The sequence below is a fragment of the Notamacropus eugenii genome, chromosome 7, assembly GCF_028372415.1.
Source record: "Notamacropus eugenii isolate mMacEug1 chromosome 7, mMacEug1.pri_v2, whole genome shotgun sequence".
Classification (NCBI taxonomy): domain Eukaryota; kingdom Metazoa; phylum Chordata; class Mammalia; order Diprotodontia; family Macropodidae; genus Notamacropus; species Notamacropus eugenii.
This window is the reverse complement of record NC_092878.1, coordinates 145901253-145924000: the sequence shown is the minus strand read 5'-3', so window position 1 is coordinate 145924000 and position 22748 is coordinate 145901253. Positions and strand designations below refer to the sequence as shown.

Here is a 22748-nt window from a genome sequence, read left to right as displayed (position 1 = left end):
TCCTTTTACAGATGAGGAAACCAAGACCCAGAGGTTAAAGTCACAGAAGTAGAAAGGAAGTGGCCAAATTTTGATTTCAATTTAGGATCTCTTATTCTAGACCTGGTTCACTAAGTCCCCACCAATTTTGAAAGAATTTGAATGGGAAGTTAGGTTAGTATAGAATTATCAGTGTCATGCATTCTTAGGTTCTTTGATATACTTATCAGGATGGCGGTGGTCTCAAGTAAAGAGTCCTAGATCAGTAATCAGAAGATGTAGTTTCAAACCCTGGGTTTGTTATTCCCTTCTCTGGGCTTTAGCCTCTTCATTTGTAAAATAAACAACTCTAGATTCCATTTGGAAATAAAAAGGAATAATAGAAGTCTCCTTCATTGATTTAATAGATCTGTAAAGGTTTCTATCTCATCCTGTTCCACCTCACCTCATCCCCTTTTTCTTATATGTTTCAAATATAGCTGGAATGCAAATGCTTTTGAAATGTCATAGCAATTTTCCTGGGAATCCCTTGTGAATTAACATGTTTTTGGATGAGTTGTGGCATAGGCAAAGGCTACATCTCAATGAAGCCAAAATGTTTGCCTGAAAATTGAAAAACTTCATCTTTTGATTTTGTCCAAAGTGCTATTTTTTCACTGATTTAAAAGTATGGGTGTACATATGAGCACAACTGGATTGGCCAATTGTTCTATTGTAATATATTAACACCCATAATTATGCTCTTCCCAGGCAAAATGGATGAGAAGCCATGTCTACTTTGTTCAAGGGAAGTCAAAATTAGGCAATCGTCTCATTAATCTGATTCTTTAAAATATATTAAGTTTTCTGTGATGGTCTCTGTACTGACCATCAGGCAGATACAAATAACAGCATTCTTATAACACATTCAGGTTAGCCAAGTGCTTTACACAGAGCATATCCTCTAGGAATCACAACCCTGGGAGGTATGAGCTACATACATATTTCACAGATAAGGAAATTAAAACTAAATGACGATGCCACTTCTTGACTATGAATATTAGATAAAATCCCTGTAGGCTGCCCATCTGTATATTGTTTAAAACCCCAAAAGTTCTTTTCTTGGTTTACATTGGCTTAATTGACCAGAAAGGATTATCTGGTGGATTTGGCCAATGTAAGGTTATTCAGGGGGTCACTTTGAGGATTTCCAGAAGAACCGTGCCTGAATTTTGCCCATATTTTTTTCTGCTTCTTCACTTTGCTATAGCTTCTACTACATGGCATTACAGAACAGAGAAATATTCATGGAAGAAGTAATTGTTTATATTATTATATCTCTTGTTATACTTGCACAACAGGCACATTCTGTATTATTTTCTAACTCAAATATATTCCTCTGGCATTAAAATCCCAGAGCAAAAAGATATCAAGAAAACATTAATTTTCCTAATAATTTTTTGCTGCTTTTCAACATTCGCATTTGCTGTACTATGATTCATAATTGAGTATGTTTACCTTGAAACAATGAGTTGGCCTGATGGTTAAGTGGAGAATATAGGTGCTTGTGTCCTGTCACTTGGGAGCAACCAAAGATATGCTCTGCTCAAAATATCTTCCATGCTCAGGTATTATACAGTTCTTACAATTGTTCTGTTAGTGATGTATTTCTTTGAATTTAGCATTTCCCCCTCCTTGCAATCTCCTTTTAAAATGCAAACATTCTGGAAGGGTTAGCACATTAAATCACTAAAACTTCAGGGTAAGTTATCTCAAATAATTTTCTTCTCTGATTAGAGAAAACACTGAGAAGGAAAGGGTGGTTACTGAGGAGGAAATCAAGGGTACTAAAAGGAGGGATGGGAGTCTGAGTCAAGAATATGAACTTGCTGTAATTTTCATGATTCATTTTCTATTCAACAGTTATGTTAACCACACATTCAATTTCGGGTTTGTCCTTTTGGTTGCTATAATATGATTGCTAGTACAATGTGGTTTCGGTATTCAAGCTTCTAGGCTTCCAAGGACAATAGAGATGGATAGTTACTACCTTCTTTATGACCAATATTAGCCAAGTATAGCACTTAGTATTTCCATGAATATGTGCATTCATGTACACACAACCATAATCCTAGGTCTGATTTGCTTACTGAGATTTGGCATAGTAAATATGAAAGATCAGTTGGTTTCCAGAAAATCCTAGGAGTATATGGAATGAAAGAAAATACAAAATTCAGTCCAATGTCTAATACAAATGAATTACCATGAAACTTCTGCTCGAGTTGCTTCGGACTTACTGCCCTTAACACCATTTTCGTAATGTTTGCCATAATATTAAAATAAGTTCTAAAATGTCTGCCCTGGATCTATAGTAATGCGTATGTGAATTAGCAAAGCTTGTGCAAATAGACTGCACTTTTCAGATTAAGAAATGCAAAAGTATAAGAACCAACTGCAAATATTTAATATTATATTCTATTAAAGCAAATCTCATTTTAAGTATAGGAAAGTCTAAATTTCCCAAGAGGGGAATTTATCAGGAATATATCCCTCAAAATACAGTTTGTCTCATAAAAAATTCAATGATCCAATGATTCAAAAATTCAATAACCCCAAAACGGTTGTACTATGTTAATGTTAAAAGTCAAGATACTTTTTGTTCTTCAAAACCCAGATAGAGTAAATTACACTACATTTGATATCACAAATCAACCATGTACAATTGCTAGAGTGTTCATTGCTACTCAGATATATCAATGCTATCTTTTAACTAAAAGTCTTAAAACTATTACTTTTGCAGTTGAGAAATGTACTTCCAATATGTTATCTTATTTTGTTGTTCTCTGTCAGTATATTTTCACTCAAGCACTCAGAAGTATTTACAGACATAGTGCATTTCATTTTTAAATACTCCAAGGTCATCTGAATGATGAATTTGGGTTCATTTTCTTGAAACTCAGATAGGAAACTTTAGAATGTGGAGATCTTAGTAATATTAGGGGGAAATATCATAGAATGTATCTGTCCCCCTGCCACACTTACTCCATTTGGGGAGGGATGGTTGCTGTTTTTCTCTCTTCTTGTTTTTTTTTTTCTTTCTCTCTTTCACACACAATCAATGCAAAAAAAATTCTCATAGAACTTTTACCTGGAGTTCTTTATAAACAAAATTAATAACAGCCTTAAAATAAGTCGTTAATTGATTTCCTACTGTTAGATCTGCTTCTTTGTTAAATAGTTTGTCCCATAAGATTTAGTAAAGAGTATTTGAAATATGTTGAAAATCAGAACAAACAGGGCAGTAACTTAAGTAACTAGTATATTTGTTCGTATCTTAATAGCAAACATATTTTTTTTTTTACTTTAGGAGTTTAATTTAAAGTGAACATCTTCAAATTATCCATTGTCTTCTTTAATGAAAGCTGTGCACTCACACCTAAGAATGTTGATCTGTTTTGTTTTGTTTTGTTTTTTCCCAAAAAGTCCTTCATATGATCCTATGGGGATCATATGGAGAGATTACCATATGGGGATCACATTGGGGAGATTATCAACTGATCAGGTAATCTCATGAGATTTAACTGAGAGAGTTCTTTCAGTAGTGTTGTATTTAGGTCCACTTCACTTTAGGGAGCTGATTAAGTTTCTGAAAAGTCGAGTGTAAATGGAAGAATTTTAAAAATATATATTTCCCATATGCCAGGAAGAATTGGCTTTTTCAGGAACTCCTTAGGGATACCTTAATGTGAACTAGAACATCTTTCTGTGATACAAATATGTTCAAGTTTTAAAATATAGTTTATAAATATGGAGTACTGTATATCAGGTTTGCTGGAAGTGTTGTTAGGTCCACAGTGGACTTTTTTTTGTAGATAATGGGAAAAAATGGAAAACTAGAGAAATTTATCCCCACAATATCACCCATTGTTTCTCTAATGTTTATATGACTATAAGATGCTTAAAGTTATATTATAAGACTCATTTTTATGGCATAGTATTGATTCTCAAAATGCAAATCTATGGAATTAAATCAAAGTTGTTTCATTTACAATTTTCTATCATCTATTACTTGTTCCTTAATCCCTATGGATATATAATTTTCCAAATAAAGGAACAGAGACAAAAAAGTTTTAATAGTATTGGACTAATATATACAATAAAAATTAAGTAATTCTACTTAAATTTTCATATTTCCATAAAAACACAAGCTATAAAAGCTTTATTCTATTAAACTTAATTTTATCAAACCAATAGTTCCTAAATACCTGTAATGTGAACATTACCTTATGTAACGTAGCATTTATGTAATAACATACTGTTTAATAAATTAAGGTAGATGATATGCTTGTCTAGTTGTAAATATTTGTCAAAATTGAATTTAAAGAGGTAACATTTTTAGTGCTTTCATTTCTTTATACTTGACTTGAGGAATGAAATCCCCAATTTTAATAGAAAAGGAGGTTTATAGTCTTGCCAAAAACCCTGAGTTGGATTTTAGACAGTGCCAATGAAAAAATTTCTTGAATTTCTATATAAAAGGTATCATCATCAAATACTATTTAGTAAATGTGGATTAGTGTTTGCAAAAAAAAAAAACATTTGAGTATTTATAACAAAAAGAAATATTAATAAAATATCTCTGGAACCTGCAATTAATAATTTAAGGTGATAACCAATTTTCTCAAAGTTAATGTTAATCAAAACAAGAAAGCAGATTAGGTTTTACGAAGAAGATATAAAATAAAGAGAAACTACATATAAATTGAATTCTTCACAGCATTATCAAACAATCTGTGTTTTATTTTGGGATTTCTGTCATCCTAGGTATTTTGGAAATATTTGCTGTGTCTCAGGGGATTGTAGGAATACGAGGAGTTTTCAGCAACAAATTTTTAGCGATGTCAAAAAAGGGAAAACTCCATGCAAGTGTAAGTAGAATTGCATTATGTTCATTAATTAAAGATGTTAAGGAAACTTTATGTGCAAAGTTATTTTCCAAAATCATAGGTACAGGTGACAACTTGTCTAGGGATATATATGTGTCTGAATATATATATATATGCATATGTATGTGTGTACATATGTATATTAAACTTACAGTTCATTTACATCTTAGCAAAACTTCTTTTTGCAGTTATGTTTGATACTTACCTCATTTACTCAAACATTTTTATTGGATTCAAATATCCTCACTCAGAAATAAGCACATATAGAAATAACATTATTTTACTTTTTAAATGTGAATTTTCAATGCTTAGCAATGGAATGAATACAAATAATCCAAATGAAGTTCATGAATATCTACCTAATTTATGATCAGGACACTTATTTTCATTTTTAGTTTATTATGCCTAGAAAAGATCCTGCCATACAATAGGTTTTTTTTAAAAGATTATATAAAAATATTACCTAATACATATTGTATATTAGTTTGCATTTCATAGATTGCAAATTCATATGTAGATAAATAATTTCATTTGTTTCTTGAATGGAAAGTATGCAAACCTTATATATTCTCTCTCCCCTAGGTTTCATTTCCATGTATTCTATCTTTTTTATTTAACTCTCATAAAATAATTACTTTTATGTCTAAAAAGACTTCTAAGATTATTTTGATTCAGAAATATTCCTTGTTTTTTATGATACTATAGTGCTTATTACCACCATATAAATCATTGTTTTCCTGGCACCAAAGGGAGAGGACTTACTCAAAAAAATAAATACAAGTGTAAGATTTTTTTTTTCCAATGCAGTGAACAAAGATTTAGAAGCATTACTCTGAAAAAAAAAATGCTTTTAAAGGAGATTAAAATGAACAATAATTGACAGGAGAAACATATTGATTCAATAAAGGGAAAAAAAACATTTATGGTAATTTTAGAGATGATTTGACTGATAATCTCACATACCAGTTAAATGTATTATAATATGATGATTGTACCACTTAGTGTGCCTTTAAAAAAAAAATCTCTGCTTCTTGGAATGAACAGCAGGATATGAAATATTTCCCGGCCCTACAGCACAGCCTAAAGTTATAGAATACTTTTAAGATAACGGAGAAGTCCTGGTGAATATGTAATCTCTCATTCCAATTAACTTAAAACAATAATTTATGTATTTAATATGTGTGTGTGTTTATAAGAACATAATTTTCAAAGCCAGAATTTTACAATATGGCAACTATAATGATATACTATTTTGAACAACTCCCTTTTCTTATATTTATTTTGCCATAGTATCATTTGGGGAAATGTAGGATATCCCCATTCTATCACAAATCCCATTATCATTATAAAAATCAAAATCCAGATAAAGGATAGACATCAATAATAAAGCTATCTCTGACGAATAGAATATTTTCTCACCCATCTACTTTTACTTGTAAAAAGATAAAATAATAGATTTTTATATATTTGAACTTAGCCATATTAAATATAGTCTTATTTTTTGATAATCTTCATTTTAGGTAGAGGAGAACCTTACTATTTTGTTTACACATTGCTAGCCTATGGTTTACATAAATTAGATTAAACTTGGGCCAGGTTAAGAATAATTGTCACCAAGAGTACTGAATTACAAATGGATGCCAATTAGCTACATTAGGCTATGAAGATAGGATACTCAATTCCTCAGTCAAATTCAAGAAATACATTTCCAGAAACTTGACCCAAATGTCTAAAGACGGCTGGTCTAAATAACACAGATAATGCAAAAAACAGTAGAAGGTCTCCTGTCTTGGCTTGGCAGGATAAAGTTATTTCATGGCCTAATGAGTTTTAAACAGTACAAGGCAAGTCTTGTTCTCATCACTCACTGAAATGCTTTGATATAAAAGTCATTTTGATGACTTTAAGCTGAAGCAGAGATAAATGTTAAGTTCTACAATTATGTGGAATCTTTCAAAACCAAATTTTTCAAGCCCTCATTCTCTTATCTGAGCTTACTGGGCGTTATGGGACCTTTTTCTCTGTGTGAAAAAATAATTAAATTATAAATTAATTCATTTTTAAGGATTCTGGATTTAGAAACAATATTAATCCTAGCAATTATCAGTCCTATGCACAGATTGTTTTTCCTTGTTTTAAAAGTCCTGTTTAAGATTTTGAAAACTTAATGCTATTTCCCAAACATTGATTAGTTTAGATTCTTACGACAGGTGCAGTACAACAACATTATAAACCATATTATAAAATCTGCATGAATAATTTTGAGTTATTTTCAATAAATAATTTTATAAAGATACTGAGCTTTCCTGTAGAGCTAGAGCATTCAGATCAAAAAAGACACCTAGTACGTACCTGCGTAGGTTCAAGGTACTACGGCCAGTGATAGTCCTTACAAAGTCAGTGCTAAAAGTGCAAGTGAGGAAATTCTTCCTATAATCAATGCTGTCCTCAATTCCCAAACTTTGCTGAGAAAAATACATTGGCTTTCTACTTCTGCTGTTGTTGTTTTGAAATTATCATGATTGAAGTTTACTGAATACATACAGAATTACTAGCTTGGATATGAAGGCACATCCCAAGTGTTCAAAATTATCTTGTAGCTAGGTAAACATATGCAAAAGAAAGTACTGTTCTTCTAAGTCCCATATGGAAACATTTAGATTATCTTACTCGGTTGGAAAGTTCTAATTATGGCATTTTATTAGCATTTTATGTTATATTTTCGGGGTATCATCTTGAGCTAGATTCTTTGGTACCATATTTTCAACTTCAGTCTACCTACATGAGACTGCTGATGCTACCCCCACTAAGTTATTTTGTATAAGTATTTTGTCCATACTTTTATGTGTGTGTGTCCCTGGAAAGAATGGAAAGACTTTGAGGCAAGGAAGAGCCTGCTTTCTTTTTGTTACAGTACCCCAAGGGCCTTGAACAATAGCTGGCAGGTAACAGGCACTTAATAAATGGTTGTTGATAGATTGATTAGGTATGTTATATGAATTTAATGGGTAGGTTTTGGTCAGCAATGTTATAAAACTTGATTAAACCTCAAGATGACTCTTCAAAGCTCAAAAATGGATTTTTTAGATGCATTTATTTCCTGTAAGTTCATCAGTGATTAAATGCCTACTGATCAGCAGTCTCCCAGACCTACAAACATTAGCCTAGACTCTTGACTAGAGAAGGAGATGGGAACAAGTGCCTGCTGTCTAACAGGCAATATGCTGTGTGCTTCACAAATATTCTCTCATTCAATCTTCACAATCACCCTATTAGTATTTGTTATGATGAGAAACCAATTCTAGCTCCTTATAATTAGCCTGAGTTTGGGGCATAAAGGAGGCCTGGTTTTTGTTCCCTCAAAATTGATTTTACTTATCTGCTTTAGAGAAAATGTACTGTTCAGATTTACAAAGGTTTGGTGTCATAGCAAAAATGCTTAGTTCAGTTACTTTCATTCATTCAAAATTTGACCATTATTTATTACATACTACTGTGTCTTTGGCAATTCTGTTGAAAAAAATACAAAATACTTTTATTTATATATAAAATCGCACACCCAAAGCAGTGTATACAGAAGGCTTACAGGTTCTACTTTTTGAAGAAAAAAGACCAGCATTCAGTTTGACTTCTGAATAAGAAGACACATTTTAGTACTACACTAATAAGGTGCAATATGCCATAAATAGGACAAGCTGGTCAAGTGTAGTATCCTGGATTAGACTCTCAATTAATTTTCCCTGGCAGCAAAAAAAAGAAAATAAAAAATAGAAACCACTATGAATTCAGTGGGGAAGTCCAAGGCCACCACTCACATTATCTCAGTTTATCAGTGCTAGAATTATTCCTTCTATATATCTTCTCTTTCTCAGATAGTTCTTAAACTGAATAAAATATTTTCCCAGAAGTAGTCCCTTTACCTCTTCATCTTTTTCTGTTTCCCCTCCTTACCATTTGTGTTTTGCATTTTAATAGGAAGTTTGATAGGGAGTCTTTCTTGAGTTCCCAAGAAGGTCCAGAATTTTCTCTTCTGGAAGGAGATCTCTCCCAGCTTCCCGCAAAGCAGATGCTAGCTTCCCCTTATTATTCTTTCTCAGCAAAGATTTTGTTTGTTTCTTGACAAGGTAGGAAAGTATCCTCCTTGGCAATTCAGTACCCTGCTTAGACTTTACTTCTATCTTTGTTAAAATATATTACTTAGGCCACCTTCTGGTCTCTTATTAATAGATGTTTCTTTTCCCTGCATTATGTTTAATTATAGAACTTCCCACGTTAATTACAACTCCTTCAAGTGCCTCGTTACAATCTTGTTATAACTCAGACATCTCTTTTGGGTCTCACTGTTTTCCTTCAGTGAGCTGCCAAAAGGCCTAGATTAATGGAAATTCTCTCTTTCTTCTATTAAAGAACATTCATATATATAGGTATATATATATATATATATGTATATACACATACACATATATATATACATATATATATATGTATATACACACACACATATATATACACACATATATGTATGTATGTATGTATATGTATATATACATATACATATATATGTATATGTGTGTATGTATATATATGCACATATATATGATTGTATTATATTTATTGTGATGGAATATAAACTCCATGAGGACAGGGATTGTTTCTTTTTTTAACATCCATACTATCTAGCATAGTCATCGACACAGAGCGGACCCTTAATAAATATTTATCAAATAACTGATTGATATTTAATTATCAATCTAAAGAGCCATAGAAAATGTTGCAGTAGGAAAACTTCTAAGTGGAGGACATTATGAAACAGGTGAGGATGTTTTACTTGATCAGCCCTGAAGTGACACTTTCAAGGCCTCTCCTCCTCTGATAGCAGACTGTATTCATTGGTTTGCCTAGGAACAATTACTGGAATTCAAGGTCTGGTCTAAGGGTGGCCAGAAACACTTCTCACAAAGTGAAATAAAGAAGTGAAAAATGGTTTTCATTAATATTCAGATATATTAATTAAATATCCTCTTCGCAAAGCTACAACCTAAAGCAGGGATGGGGAACTAGGGGCCTTGAGGCCACATGTGGCCTTTAGGTCCTCAAGTGTAGCCCTCTGACTGAATTCAAATGTCACAGAAAAAATCTCCTTAATAAAAGGATTTGTTCTGTAAAACTTGGACTTAGAAGACTATACTCGAGGACCTAGAAGGCCATGTGTGGTCTCAAGGCCACAGGTTCCCCTCTCCTGCCCTAAAGTATCATCTAGAAGAGAGATACCTTCCCACCTCTCCCACACCTCCTTATTATCTAGGATATTCTAATTTAACTTTGCTAGCCTAAGTTGGGCTCAAAGACCATTGAAGTCACTTCTTACTCTGAAAATTCTACTTCATAGGGAATAAGTGACAAATTCATGCCAAAATGCAGATGGAAGGGGGTCATCTATCTCTGCAGTTCAAATTCACTTTTTTATACAATGTAAACCCAGATATATGTGTTTATACAGACATATGTTGTACATATGTAAGGTATATTGCATAGTAATCATATGGCTGAGTTGCTCTATTTCTATTAGCAGTTTGTAAATCTTCTGTTTATCAGGCATTTACTCACTGATGAACTTACAGAACAAGGACAAATCTGCTTTCATATCCAAAGATTCATCTCCATGTTTAATCATACCCATGTTTACAAACATGCATGTGCCTATATGTAAGCCACACCCAAAAACATGCATTATGTTTATGTGCATGTCCATGTATATATGCATTGTATGAACATGTATGCATATACATATATACACATATATGTGGGGGGAGGAGAATATAAGAGAATAGATCGAGGAGGTTGATGTCTTTGAAGCAGGAGACTGTGCTATATTAAACTTCTGAAGTCTAATGGCAATACCTTGAATTCAGAGATGCTATTTATGAGACTAGAAGATCTTTGACAAAGTGTAGTAATTTTTTATAAATTCTCTTGATTTAGAAAAATCACAGTTTGGTAAGTACTAATAGACCCTTAGGACATAGAACTGGCCTTAAATGTTGGACATGTTTATTCTAGTTCTGCTACTTAGTTCCTGTGTGACCCCAGACAAATCACTTAAAGTCTCTGAGCTACCTTTCTTCAACTGTAAACTAAAAGGGTTGGACTTAAGACCTCTAAGTTCCTTTAGGCAGTGAGGCGGTATAATGAACAGAGGGCTGATCCAGGAGTCAAGAAAATGAGTTCAAATCCAACTTCAGATACTTTTACTAATTCTGGACAAGTCACTTAGCCTCTGTCTGTCTCAGTTTCCTCAACCACAAAATGGGGATAATACTAGTACCTACCTGCCAGGGATGTGTTAAGGATCTAATAACATAATAATTGGAAAGCACTTAACACAGCGGCTGGCACACAGCTTAAGGAACACCTATTCCATTCTTCCTATTCTACTTCAGCTCTAAATTCCTTATATGAAATGGGGAGGGAGCCTTAAAAATTCTGTAATCCAATTCTTTATTTTATAGAGGAGGAAAGTGAATTCTAAGGAGGTCCTTAGCCATGTCCTACAGGTAGTAAATAGTAGAGTTTGTGTCTGAACCAATGTATATTGATTTTTAGACCACCATTCTACTCTTTCCCTTTTACACAATGCTTCCACTGCTCTAACAGATAGGGTAGAATTAATATTTGACTTGGAATCGAGGGAGAATTGGGTTTGAATCTAGCATGCAACATTTAGTAGCTATATGGGCATGGGCAAGTCACTTAAACTCCCTGGGCTTTTTCATCTGTAAAATGGTAATTATAATAATATCAGATGTACTTATGCCAATGGACTGTTATCAAACAAGGATCAAATAACATAAAATACTCAGTCAACCTCAAAACATTTAGAAATATCAGTTATTATTATTTTGATTATAAGGTCCAATAGCTCCAAATATTTTACCCTTTCCACCTGGTTGACTCAAAATTCCCAACCCAGATGGTCAAGATGGATGCCTTAATGGAGGAATACTGTCCAACTCTAATATTTATTCCCAGTTTAGAAAAGAAAATACCTAAAATTTCTGTCAGACTGAATCAAGAAATCTAATGAGAAACAATGAAAAATGACTCTTCCTTCCCAGAATTAAATAAAATATCACCCAGCAGCCCATGGACAATAAATGGGGAGACCACTAGAAAAGCCATAAGCAGGACAAGCAAATAAACCCAGCCTTCAAGCAGGACCAGAAATGGGCTAGAGACACATGTAGACTGCAAGACTCAGTGTCCAAAGGCAAGAGCAAAAGTCCCACCAGTAGAGACCTAGAGTGATGAGAAAGCTTCAGAGTGGGGACCTTGAAAGCCCTACAGGGTGTAGTGACCAAAGCAACACATTGGTGCTCCCATTAGGATAGTCTGACACCCAGGTTCTCAGAGGTCCTAAGCACTTTGTTTTGAGATGCTATACTTGGCCCTGTAGCTCCAGCACCCTGAACCTTGAAGAGGAGGCAAGATGTAGAAAGATGAAAACCTAGAGAGGTGGAGATCAGTGTAGAAACCTAAGGGATCCAGGGCCAGACCAAACAGAGTAGAAGACCTCATTCAAAAGCACTTTAAGGAGCAAAGACTATCTCTGGGACAAAGCCCCAATACAGTAACCAAATAGTTGGAGAGATGAATTAAATCAAAGAAAATACTGACCCAATGCCAAATATATATTTATATGTGTGTATATATGTATATTGTGTATGCATATATGTATATGTGTATACATATATATATATATGTATACACACACACACACATGTGTATGTGTATAGTACAAATCTAGAGATTCCCCAAAAGAAGGAGCAATTAACTCCATAGCAACCGCAGGAGAGACTCATAGGAAAAAAATAGATTTTCCATAAGGACTACATGAATAACTCGAAAAAATGAAGTAAGACATTTTTAAAATGATATGAGAACCATGAAGAAGTGGAAGGAGAATAAATAGTTTAGAAGAGCAAGAGGGAAATTTTACCCAAGAAATGGTCTTCTTGAAAACTAGAATACATCAAGTGCAAGTAAATGAATATGGGATACCAGGACATATTGGAACAAAATTAAAATGACTGAGAAAGTAGAAGAAAATGCAAGATATCTGACAATAAAAACAAGTGACCTGAAAAATGGATCAAACAGAGAGCCTTTAAGAATCATTGGATTCCCTGGAAATCATGTTAATATATATATTTTTTTAAAGTCTTAGACACTATATTTCAAAATAAATGAAACTGCCAAGATCTATTTTAGAACCAGAGGAATAAGTCAAGATAGAAAGAATCTACCAATTACTTCCAGAAGTGAGGGGAAGGAAAATACAAGTGGTATATTTCCTTTCTTTTAACCAACACATCAACGGGGCATTAAACATGAGTGAAGTTTCATACAGCCATAGTCTTTTAGCTCTGCAAAGAAATGCGACTTTTCTTGTATCTTCAGGACCAAGTTTTCTCATTAAAACAATAAGGCATTCCTTCCTTCCTTCCCTACTTCCTTCCTTCCTTTTTTTGCTTCCTTCCTTTCTTTTTTCTTTTTTCCTTCTTTCTTCCTTTATTTTTTCCTTGTGTTCATTCTTCCTTTTTTCATTTAAAGTCCTTGAGAATTACTGTTAATGTGCATTGGTGACAAGGGGGTACTATGGGACAAGGGAAGATAGGATCTGGACAATTGGAAATTCAGTGTTGCAACCAAAATGGTGGAAGGACAGTACCTCATGGAGAGGACACCTAAATTGAATAAGGCAGTGATCGTGAAGGTAGATGCAGAATATCTGAACTTCTGCCTACTAGAAGGATTGGCCTTTCTGGGAGATGAACAGTAATATCTCATTTTTGTGTAGACTTCAATTAATTGTATACCTACATCTCTCTTTGATCCCTTTGATAATTTCCAGAGTCTGCTGTTGAATTTTTTAAATTTATTTATTTATTTTTTGAATTTATTTATTTAACTTTTAACATTCATTTTCACAAAATTTTGGGTTCCAAATTTTCTCCCCATTTCTCCCCTCCCCCACCCCAAAACACCAAGTATTCTAATTACCCCTATCACCAATCTGCTCTCTCTTCTATCATCCCTCCCTTCCCTTGTCCCCAACTTCTCTTTTGTCCTATAGGGCCAGATAACTTTCTATACCCCTTTACCTGTGTTTCTTATTTCCTACTAGCAAGAACAGTACTCGACAGTTGTTCCTATAACTTTGAGCTCCAGCTTCTCTTCATCCCTCCCTCCCCACCCATTCCCTTTGGAAGGCAAGCAATTCAATACAGGCCATGTCTGTGTAGTTTTGCAAATGACTTCCATAATAGTCGTGTTGTGTAAGACTAACTATACTTCCCTCAATCCTATCCTGCCCCCCATTGCTTCTATTCTCTCTTTTGATCTTGTCTCTCCCTAAGAGTGTTGACTTCAAATTGTTTCCTCCTCCCATTGCCCTCCCTTCCATAATGCCCCTCACCCTGTTTATCCCCTTCTCCCCCACTTTCCTGTATTGTAAGATAGGTTTTCATACCAAAATGAGTGTGCATTTTATTCCTTCCTTTAGTGGAATGTGATGAGAGTAAACTTCATGTTTTTCTCTCACCTCCCCTCTTTTTCCCTCCACTAAAAAGTCTTTTGCTTGCCTCTTTTATTGAGAGATAATTTGCCCCATTCAATTTCTCCCTTTCCCCTCCCAATATATTTCTCTCACCACTTAATTTCATTTTTTTAAAGATATGATCCCATCATATTCAGTTCACTCTGTGCTCTCTGTCTGTCTGTGTGTGTGTGTGTGTGTGTGTGTGTGTGTGTAATCCCTCCAACTACCCAGACACTGAAAAGTTTCAAGAGTTACAAATATTGTCTTTCCATGTAGGAATGCAAACAGTTCCAACTTTAGTAAGTCCCTTATGACTTCTCTTTGCTGTTTACCTTTTCCTGCTTCTCTTCATTCTTGTGTTTGAAAGTCAAATTTTCTTTTCAGCTCTGGTCTTTTCATCAAGAATGCTTGAAAGTCCTCTATTTCATTGAAAGACCAGTTTTTCCCCTGAAGTATTATACTCAGTTTTGCTAGGTAGGGTAATTCTTGGTTTTAGTCCTAGTTCCTTTGACTTCTGGAATATCCTATTCCACACCCTTCGATCCCTTAATGTAGAAGCTACTAGATCTTGTGTTATCCTGATTGTATTCCCACAATACTTGAATTGTTTCTTTCTAGCTGCTTGCAGTATTTCCTCCTTGACCAGGGAACTCTGGAATTTGGCCACAGTGTTCCTAGGAGTTTCTCTTTTTGGATCTCTTTCAGGAGGTGATCGGTGGATTCCTTGAATACTTATTTTGCCCTCTGGTTCAAGAATCTTGGGGCAGTTTTCCTTGATAATTTCATGAAAGATGATGTCTAGGCTCTTTTTTTGATCCTGGCTTTCAGGTAGTCCCATAATTTTTAAATTGTCTCTCCTGGATCTATTTTCCAGGTCAGTTGTTTTTCCAATGAGATATTTCACATTGTCTTCAATTTTTTTTCACTCTTTTGATTTTGTTTTGTGATTTCTTGGTTTCTCATAAAGTCATTAGCCTCCATCTGTTCCATTCTAATTCTGAAAGAACTATTTTCTTCAGTGAGCTTTTGAACCTCCTTTTCCATTTAGCTAATTCTTCTTTTGAAAGCATTCTTCTCCTTATTGGCTTTTTGAACCTCTTTTGCCAATTGAGTTAGCCCATTTTTCAAGGTGTTATTTTCTTCAGCATGTTTTTGGGTCTCCTTTAGCAAGGTGTTGACCTGCTTTTCATGCTTTTCTTGCATCTCTCTCATTTCTCTTCCCAGTTTTTCCTCCACCTCCCTAACTTGATTCTCAAAATCCTTTTTGAGCTCTTCCATGGCCTGAGCCCACTGAATATTTATTTTGCCTGTTTGGGATACAGAATGTCTTTCCCTGATGGTAGGCATTGTTCTTCCTCATCTGAAAGGAAGGGAGGAGATATATGTTCACCAAGAAATTAGCCTTCTGTCATCTTATTTTTTCCCCCTTTTCTGGGCATTTTCCCAGTAGGTTACTTGACTTCTGAATTTCCTCTCCACACCCACCTCGCCTCCAGTGCTAGTGCTTGGGGTCTGAGATTCAAATGCTGTTTCCCAGTCCCAGCCTCTGGGCTTTGGCAAGGATGGGGCTGCTATTCAGTGTGAGATTAAGTTTAGGTGCTCAGGTGGGGGCAGGGCCGCCTCACGGGGCTCAGTTCCCTCAGGGGGTTTATGCAGAGACCTTCGACATTGGATCTGAGCACCTGCCTGCTCTGGGAGCCCCCTTCTGTTGCCACCTCCACTGCTGCCTCCTCCACTGCTGCCTCCCTAGGGGGCCTGAGTTATGGGGGCACCCTACTCCCCTCTCCATGAACTGAAAAACCCCTCTCACTGACCTCTGCTGCCTGTGGGTGGAGGGACCTGCATGGCCACTGGAGATTCAGTCCCTGAAGCCTGCTCGGATCTGTTCCTCTCAGTGTGCGAGGCCAAGCCAGGACTGGGCTCTGCTTTCTGTCTGGTGCACGAGAGATCCTTCGGGTCAGTTTTCCAGGTCTCTCTGGAACAGAAATCTCCTCCATTCTGCCCTGTGTGGCTTCTGCTGCTCCAGAACTCTTTGGGAGTTCTTCTTCACAGGCACTCCATGGGCTGTGGATTCGGAGCTAGCACATGTGTATCTTTCTACTCTGCCATCTTGGCTCCTCTGCTGTTGATGTTTTTAAGGGGAAAGATGTGAATCATAAAAACAAAAAAAAACGGAAAATTAGGGATTGATTTTTATAGAGCAAATGTATTTACTCAATTCTCAGTATGTCTTATGGCTAGTTAGTTCAAATCTTTCTTGATTTCCTACACTTTCTACATAGAATCATAAAATTGGTTAGAAGGGACTGTCTGACAATATCTGACTATTCTGCAACTCTAGTCTATCACCCCTGACAAGAGGTAGGAAACATTTTTCATCATCAGTCTCCTAGAGTTGTGACTGGTCATTGCATTGATCAGAGTTCTTGTCTTTCAAAATTGTCTTAATTTAAATTCTTGTCTTTAGATAAACTGTTTCCCTGGTTCTGTTCACTTGATCTTGTTAATTTTTATAAGTTTTCCAAGGTTTCTCTGAATCTCTCCCTTTTGTCATTTCTAGCAGCACAGTAATATTCCATTATATTCCTATCGTTTTCGTTAGACGTTCCCCAATTGACAAGTGCATACTTTATTTACAGTTCTTTGCCACAACAGAAAGTTCTGCTCTGGATATTTTTGTGTATATCTATCTCTCACCCATCCTTTGAAATTCTTTTTAAAGAAAACTCCTCTTTCTAAGTTCTTTTATGTGCTAAAAATCATTGGTCTTTTCTCTGTCCTTTCTTTTTTGATAATGGAAGTTCTTGTCTCTGTTGACCTCCATCTAGATTCTTTTTGATAATGGAAGTTCTTGTCTCTGTTGACCTCCATCTAGATTCTTTTTGATAATGGAAGTTCTTGTCTCTGTTGACCTCCGTCTAGATTCTTTTTGCTTCTTTTAAACCTTCATTGATCACTCTTCCAGAGAATCCCAAGATTTCCTGAAAAGGTTTGCTTTTTGGATAGTCCTAATTTTTAGGAACTTTTTGATTGCAATGAACTGAAGTCAGCCTTTCTTTCACCTGTTGCTCATCATTCTCCTCTCTGGAGTCAAACAGACAAGGTCTTCTTTCTCTTCTACATGACAGTCCTTCAATTACTTTAATCCAGTCATCATGTTCCTGCATTCTTTTCTCTAGAATAAACATCCTCAGGCCCTTCAAAAGACCCTCATTTAGCATGAGTTATAGTCCCTTCACCATATTAGTAACCCTAAAATGTGGTACCCAGAACTAACACATTACTTCAGATGAAGACTGGCCAGGGCTTCCCCATTCTGTGGATTCTATGCCTTTCAATGCAGCCCAAGAATGCTTTATTTTCTTTCTTTCCTATCATATCGCACTGCTGACTCACATTCAGCTTAAAGTTCATTAAAGTCTCAAGGTTTTGTTTTTTTTTTTCCCAGAAATTCTGTTATCTAGTCACATCTGCCCCATCTTCTACTTGTGAAATATTTTTTTTTTAAATTCCAGATTTAAAACATTATATTTAGCCTTGTTAAATTTCATCTTGTTAGATTTAGCCCAATATTCTAGCCTGTTTAGAGCTTTTTGGGTCCTGACTGTCATCCAATGAATTAGTTATCCTTCTGAACATCCTTCTGTCATTTTAAACTGGGATATACACGCCATCTATGTGCTTTATCCCAGTCATTGATAAACATTTTAGACAACACAATGCCAAGTACAGATCCCTAAGGCATTTCAGTAGGGACTGTCTTCCAACTTGACCTAGAAGTCGTGTTTCTGATTTTGGTGATTCAGTGAGGCCTGAATCCACTAAACTAGACTATCTGTGATATGCCATATTTAGATTATCTGCAATTTATCCTGTCTATATCTTGTTTTTACGTGATTGTTTGCATGTTAACTCTCCATTAGACTGTGAGCTCCCTCAGAACAGAAGTCTCTGTCATATGCCTTTCTTTTTATCACTAGCACCTGGCACATAAAAGGAGCTTAATACATGTTTACTGGTGGGCTGATTGATTAATCAGACATTTTAAAAATTATCTTAATGTTAATAAATCTCATTCTCTTATATTACTCATATTGAATTAATAAATACAGTACTTACGTGACTTCTGATCAAAATGATGCTTTCACTGAAATCTCATGGAAGGGAATATTTATTAAGTACCTACTATGTGCCAAGCACTGTGCTTTACAACTATTGTTTCATTTAATCCTAATAACAACCATGAAAGGGAAGTGATATTTTTATTCCTATTTTATAGTTGGAGAAACTGAGGCAAGCAGAAGTTGCCCAGGGTCAAGTAGCAAGTAAGTGTCTGGGGTGATATTTGAACTCAGGACTTCCTAACATGAAAGCCAATGTTCTATCCGCTGCACCACTTAGTGACTTCATAGAAAATTGCAGTGGGGAAATTTATATTTCTAAAATCATCTACTCTAGGTCTGCACCAATTCATTTGGTGTCAAAGTCTCATTGCATGAGATGCAAGGGTTTCTTGCATGCTTTTTAACCTCATGTCTGTATAAGGCTAGTAATACTTATTCTGGGTGAAGTTTTTTTGTGGAAAAGCTATATTTTGTGAGAAAGCATTTCATTGAAATGTTTGCTTCAACTGGGTCTTTTCTGCCATACTTCAAGGAAGTTTTCAGACAAAACATTTAATTAAGAGACCAATAATGATGTCCAAAACAATCGATGAAAGCTGAAGTTTTGCCCCATATATTTGTGTGTCTATGTAATGAGATTGGTGAGGTGATCCCATTGACATCACCAAGCTCTCTAATGGTCATTGGACTTGGTCACTCATACTCAAGAAACTTTTTAAAAATGTCCTCTCCTCTACAACCCCCTTCATCCAACCAAGGATGCATTGTGAAAAATGGATGCCTGAAGACTTTCTTCTTGAACATCAGCACTTTTGGAACAAGAGTTTTCAGGGAGAGTTTTCACTAATACTATGGAACTGAGACCAGAAAAGCAAGGTTTATGCATGTATGATAGTGAAATAAGGCCCTTTCATTGAACAAACAACAACAAAAATAACAGATCTTATCAAATCCTCAATACCTTTTTTCACTGCGTCTTTAAGGGAAATAAATATGAATCAGAGACTGAAGAGTTCAGTACATTTCAAGGTACTTGGCCTGACCTCTGGTCTTGCCCAAGTCTGATCATTCCCAAACCTAAGTTTTAGAGATAATGGATTTTGCAAGACAGAAGTGAAAATGAAGTCAGCGTACCATATGTAAGATTTTTTAATTGTATTCAATTGCATTTCAAGAACAAATTCAAGGCTATATATATTTTTTCTTTCCATTTTGTCTTACTCTCCTCTGAAACCTAACACATCATCACTTCTAAAATTCTCATCCTTTCATCCCTGAAGTCTTTATTTTTTTGGTAAAACTTTAAGACTATAATTTAACCAAGAAATCACAATACTTCAAAAAGCTAAGAAATTAAGAGCAAATTCACACTTCTATTTGTAATAAGTCCTTTCTTTTTTAAAAAAATATAAAAGGAATTACTATGTGATTTCTTAAAATGATACCAGCATTAGTTTTTACTTTAGAATGGAATTTATAGAATATGGGATCAAGACCTCAAAGATATTGAACTTTGCTTAAAGTTTTCGGTTTTCAGTCTATTGGATTTCAGATGTAGCAATGGTTAGGGGCTATCTACAGTAGAGTTTTAGAAAATTCAAATGCATAGGGACACAATTCCCAAATAAAGGCTCCTATCAGAATTCAAACTGCACCTACCTGTAAATAACCAGCATAAGCAAATTACATGTCACTGGTATCTAGTTCTTTCCATAGGCCCCCAATTACATGTAGCCAAATATTTAGAGTAGATCATAATGCCCATTCTGTCTCATAGCATTATTGTGAAGAAAGAATGCTTTATTATATTGTTTGGAAATGTAATTATTATGCTGTTTTAGAGACTGTAGTCAGAATGTCATCTTGACCCTGGACTCAATCTTGAAGGTCCACCCAAGCTTATGTTTTGGGATCCTTTCATGTAATGTCATATGTGAATTGTGTGTGATACCCTTGAAATCTATATAATTTAAACCTCCCAGAACCTGGAAGAGGGAAACACTTCTTTTCAGATGTCTCTCTTTATTAAGACCTAAAATTTGTTTCTAAAATATTTCAGATTTTAGGGTTTGTTTTCATGAAGAATTGTAAGGGTTGACCGAAATGTGAAATGATTTTGGAAATTCTGAAGAGCTTTATAGATGTAGCAAATATCAAGAGATGTGACCCCGATATTCTCAGTTCTACAGTTCAATCCAGATCTCTCTCTCTCTCTCTCTCTCTCTCTCTCTCTCTCTCTCTCTCTCTCTCTCTGACTTGCCTTGCTCATCCCACCTTTGTCCTCACTAGCAGTTTGCAGTGATTTTCCAGATGTGGACAACATTGTGACTGCAATTCAGTCAGGATTCTGAATGTTATTTGTATGGGGATTATCCACCTTCATCCATATTGTAGCTGCTGAGCCCCCACCTATATGCTTCACATTTTTACATATTTTTACAATGATATCATTAACACTTAAATGTGAAATATTTAGTAAATAAGAAGTCAAAAGCAATAATGATCACAACATAACGTTGCTCAAAGTAGGCATAATCAAAACATAACAGATCACTTATAAACCAGGTCCATACTCTTTCATGGTTTCTAGGGATGGGGGGAGCGGATTAAAAACACTCTTACAGAAACCTAGCGGAGCAGCACATGAGTAGGGAAATACATGTACCCAAAGCATGACCCTTGAATCTTTGGATCTGGATTCTTTCTGGCATTACTATGTACCACTTATCACCTGTATCTCTTTTGAACTAGGTCATTTTTCTGTTATTCTTGGGCCACTCAAGTAAGTTAAGATCTTTTACATAAAAGGATCTTTACAGCTGAAGTCTGCAGAGGTTCCAGGCTTCCTCTGTAGACAATGTGATACTCTCTCAATTAAAAGAAAGAAAAAAAAAGCACTTCTCTTTAATTCCGGGTTGTAGAAAAGTCCTCTCGCTGCTTACAGGTTGTGATGGGTTTTCCCTTCGTGAGGAGAATAAAGGTAAATAGAGGCAAGTTTTCAAGGGTTTTTCCTTCTTTCTTTAGATGGTGTTAGAAAGCAAAGCAACCATTTGACTACGTCTTCAAGCCATACTAGAGAATTCTCCATTTCTCCAGTCAGCACTTTCAAACAGCCATGATCTGACTTTTTTTCCCTCTTGCTTCTAAAACCTTGGAATCAGGGTCTCAGTGACCTATTTCACCCAGAATCAAAAACAATATCAAATATGGCATAGGTGATCATTTTACGTTAGTCCCCTAGTCCTAAATAATCCTTTGATTTGAAGTGTTCTAATAATAAATTCCTAGTCATGAAAATAGCTATATTCAAATTAACAGTGGAAAAATAATGCAGTCATTACTTTTGCCTCACAAAAAGAGTTTTATCCAGTTTTCTCTGAAGGGTTACTTTTAGTTTCTCTTGACACAATCTGTGTTTTTCCTTATTTCTTCTATTTCACACAAAATATCTTTTTTTCTCCTTTCATCAAATAATAGATTTCTATAAGAAAGGGAAAATATCTTACATGAACTATTGTTTTGTTTTCTATCCCTACCAGTTTGCTCCTTCCTACAGTTACTTTTTGGTTTTCTCATAGGCATATTAACACAGAGTAGTAGTGACTTATAATTACTTTTTTCTTTTCTGAATCAAACATTGACCACTTTATACACATATTGGATGATATATTATTTTTAAAGATTTATATTACATGTATCTAAATAATTTTATATTCATATTCATGTATATTATTTACATATTACATATAAATTATTTATATTACGTAAATAGTATATATTTCTTTATAAAGATTTATATTATTTATGTATCATATATAAGTAATTTGTATATTTACATTCCTCTATATTATTTAGATATTTACATATAAATACATTATATAATTTACACATTATTTCTTTATAAGGACTTATAAAGAAAACATCGTCTAAGAAGTGTATAAAGTAGTCAATGTTTGATTGAAAAAAAGAAATAATTTGAAGCCATCCACACTCTGTGGCTATGCCTCTGAGAACACCAAAAACCAAAGAGCTATAACAGAACATAAATAAAGCTACATGATGGCCCTCTCTTAACAATACAAATATTACTGATAATGATGGAAAATTTATTCTCGTTTCAAG

The 22748-nt window shown here is 34.8% G+C and overlaps 1 protein-coding gene across 2 annotated transcripts in view; it reads left to right on the top strand.

The window, feature by feature from the left end:
• The window catches only part of FGF5 (fibroblast growth factor 5), a 30825-nt gene that overhangs the window by 5792 nt on the left and 2285 nt on the right, over positions 1–22748 (top strand). The window contains exon 2 of one of the 2 annotated variants that reach the window (XM_072623271.1): positions 4783–4886. The exons of the other annotated variant lie outside the window; for it this stretch is intronic. Coding sequence (XP_072479372.1) covers positions 4783–4886 — 104 coding nt within the window. The remainder of the gene's footprint in view (positions 1–4782; positions 4887–22748) is intronic. 2 annotated transcript variants of the gene reach the window in all.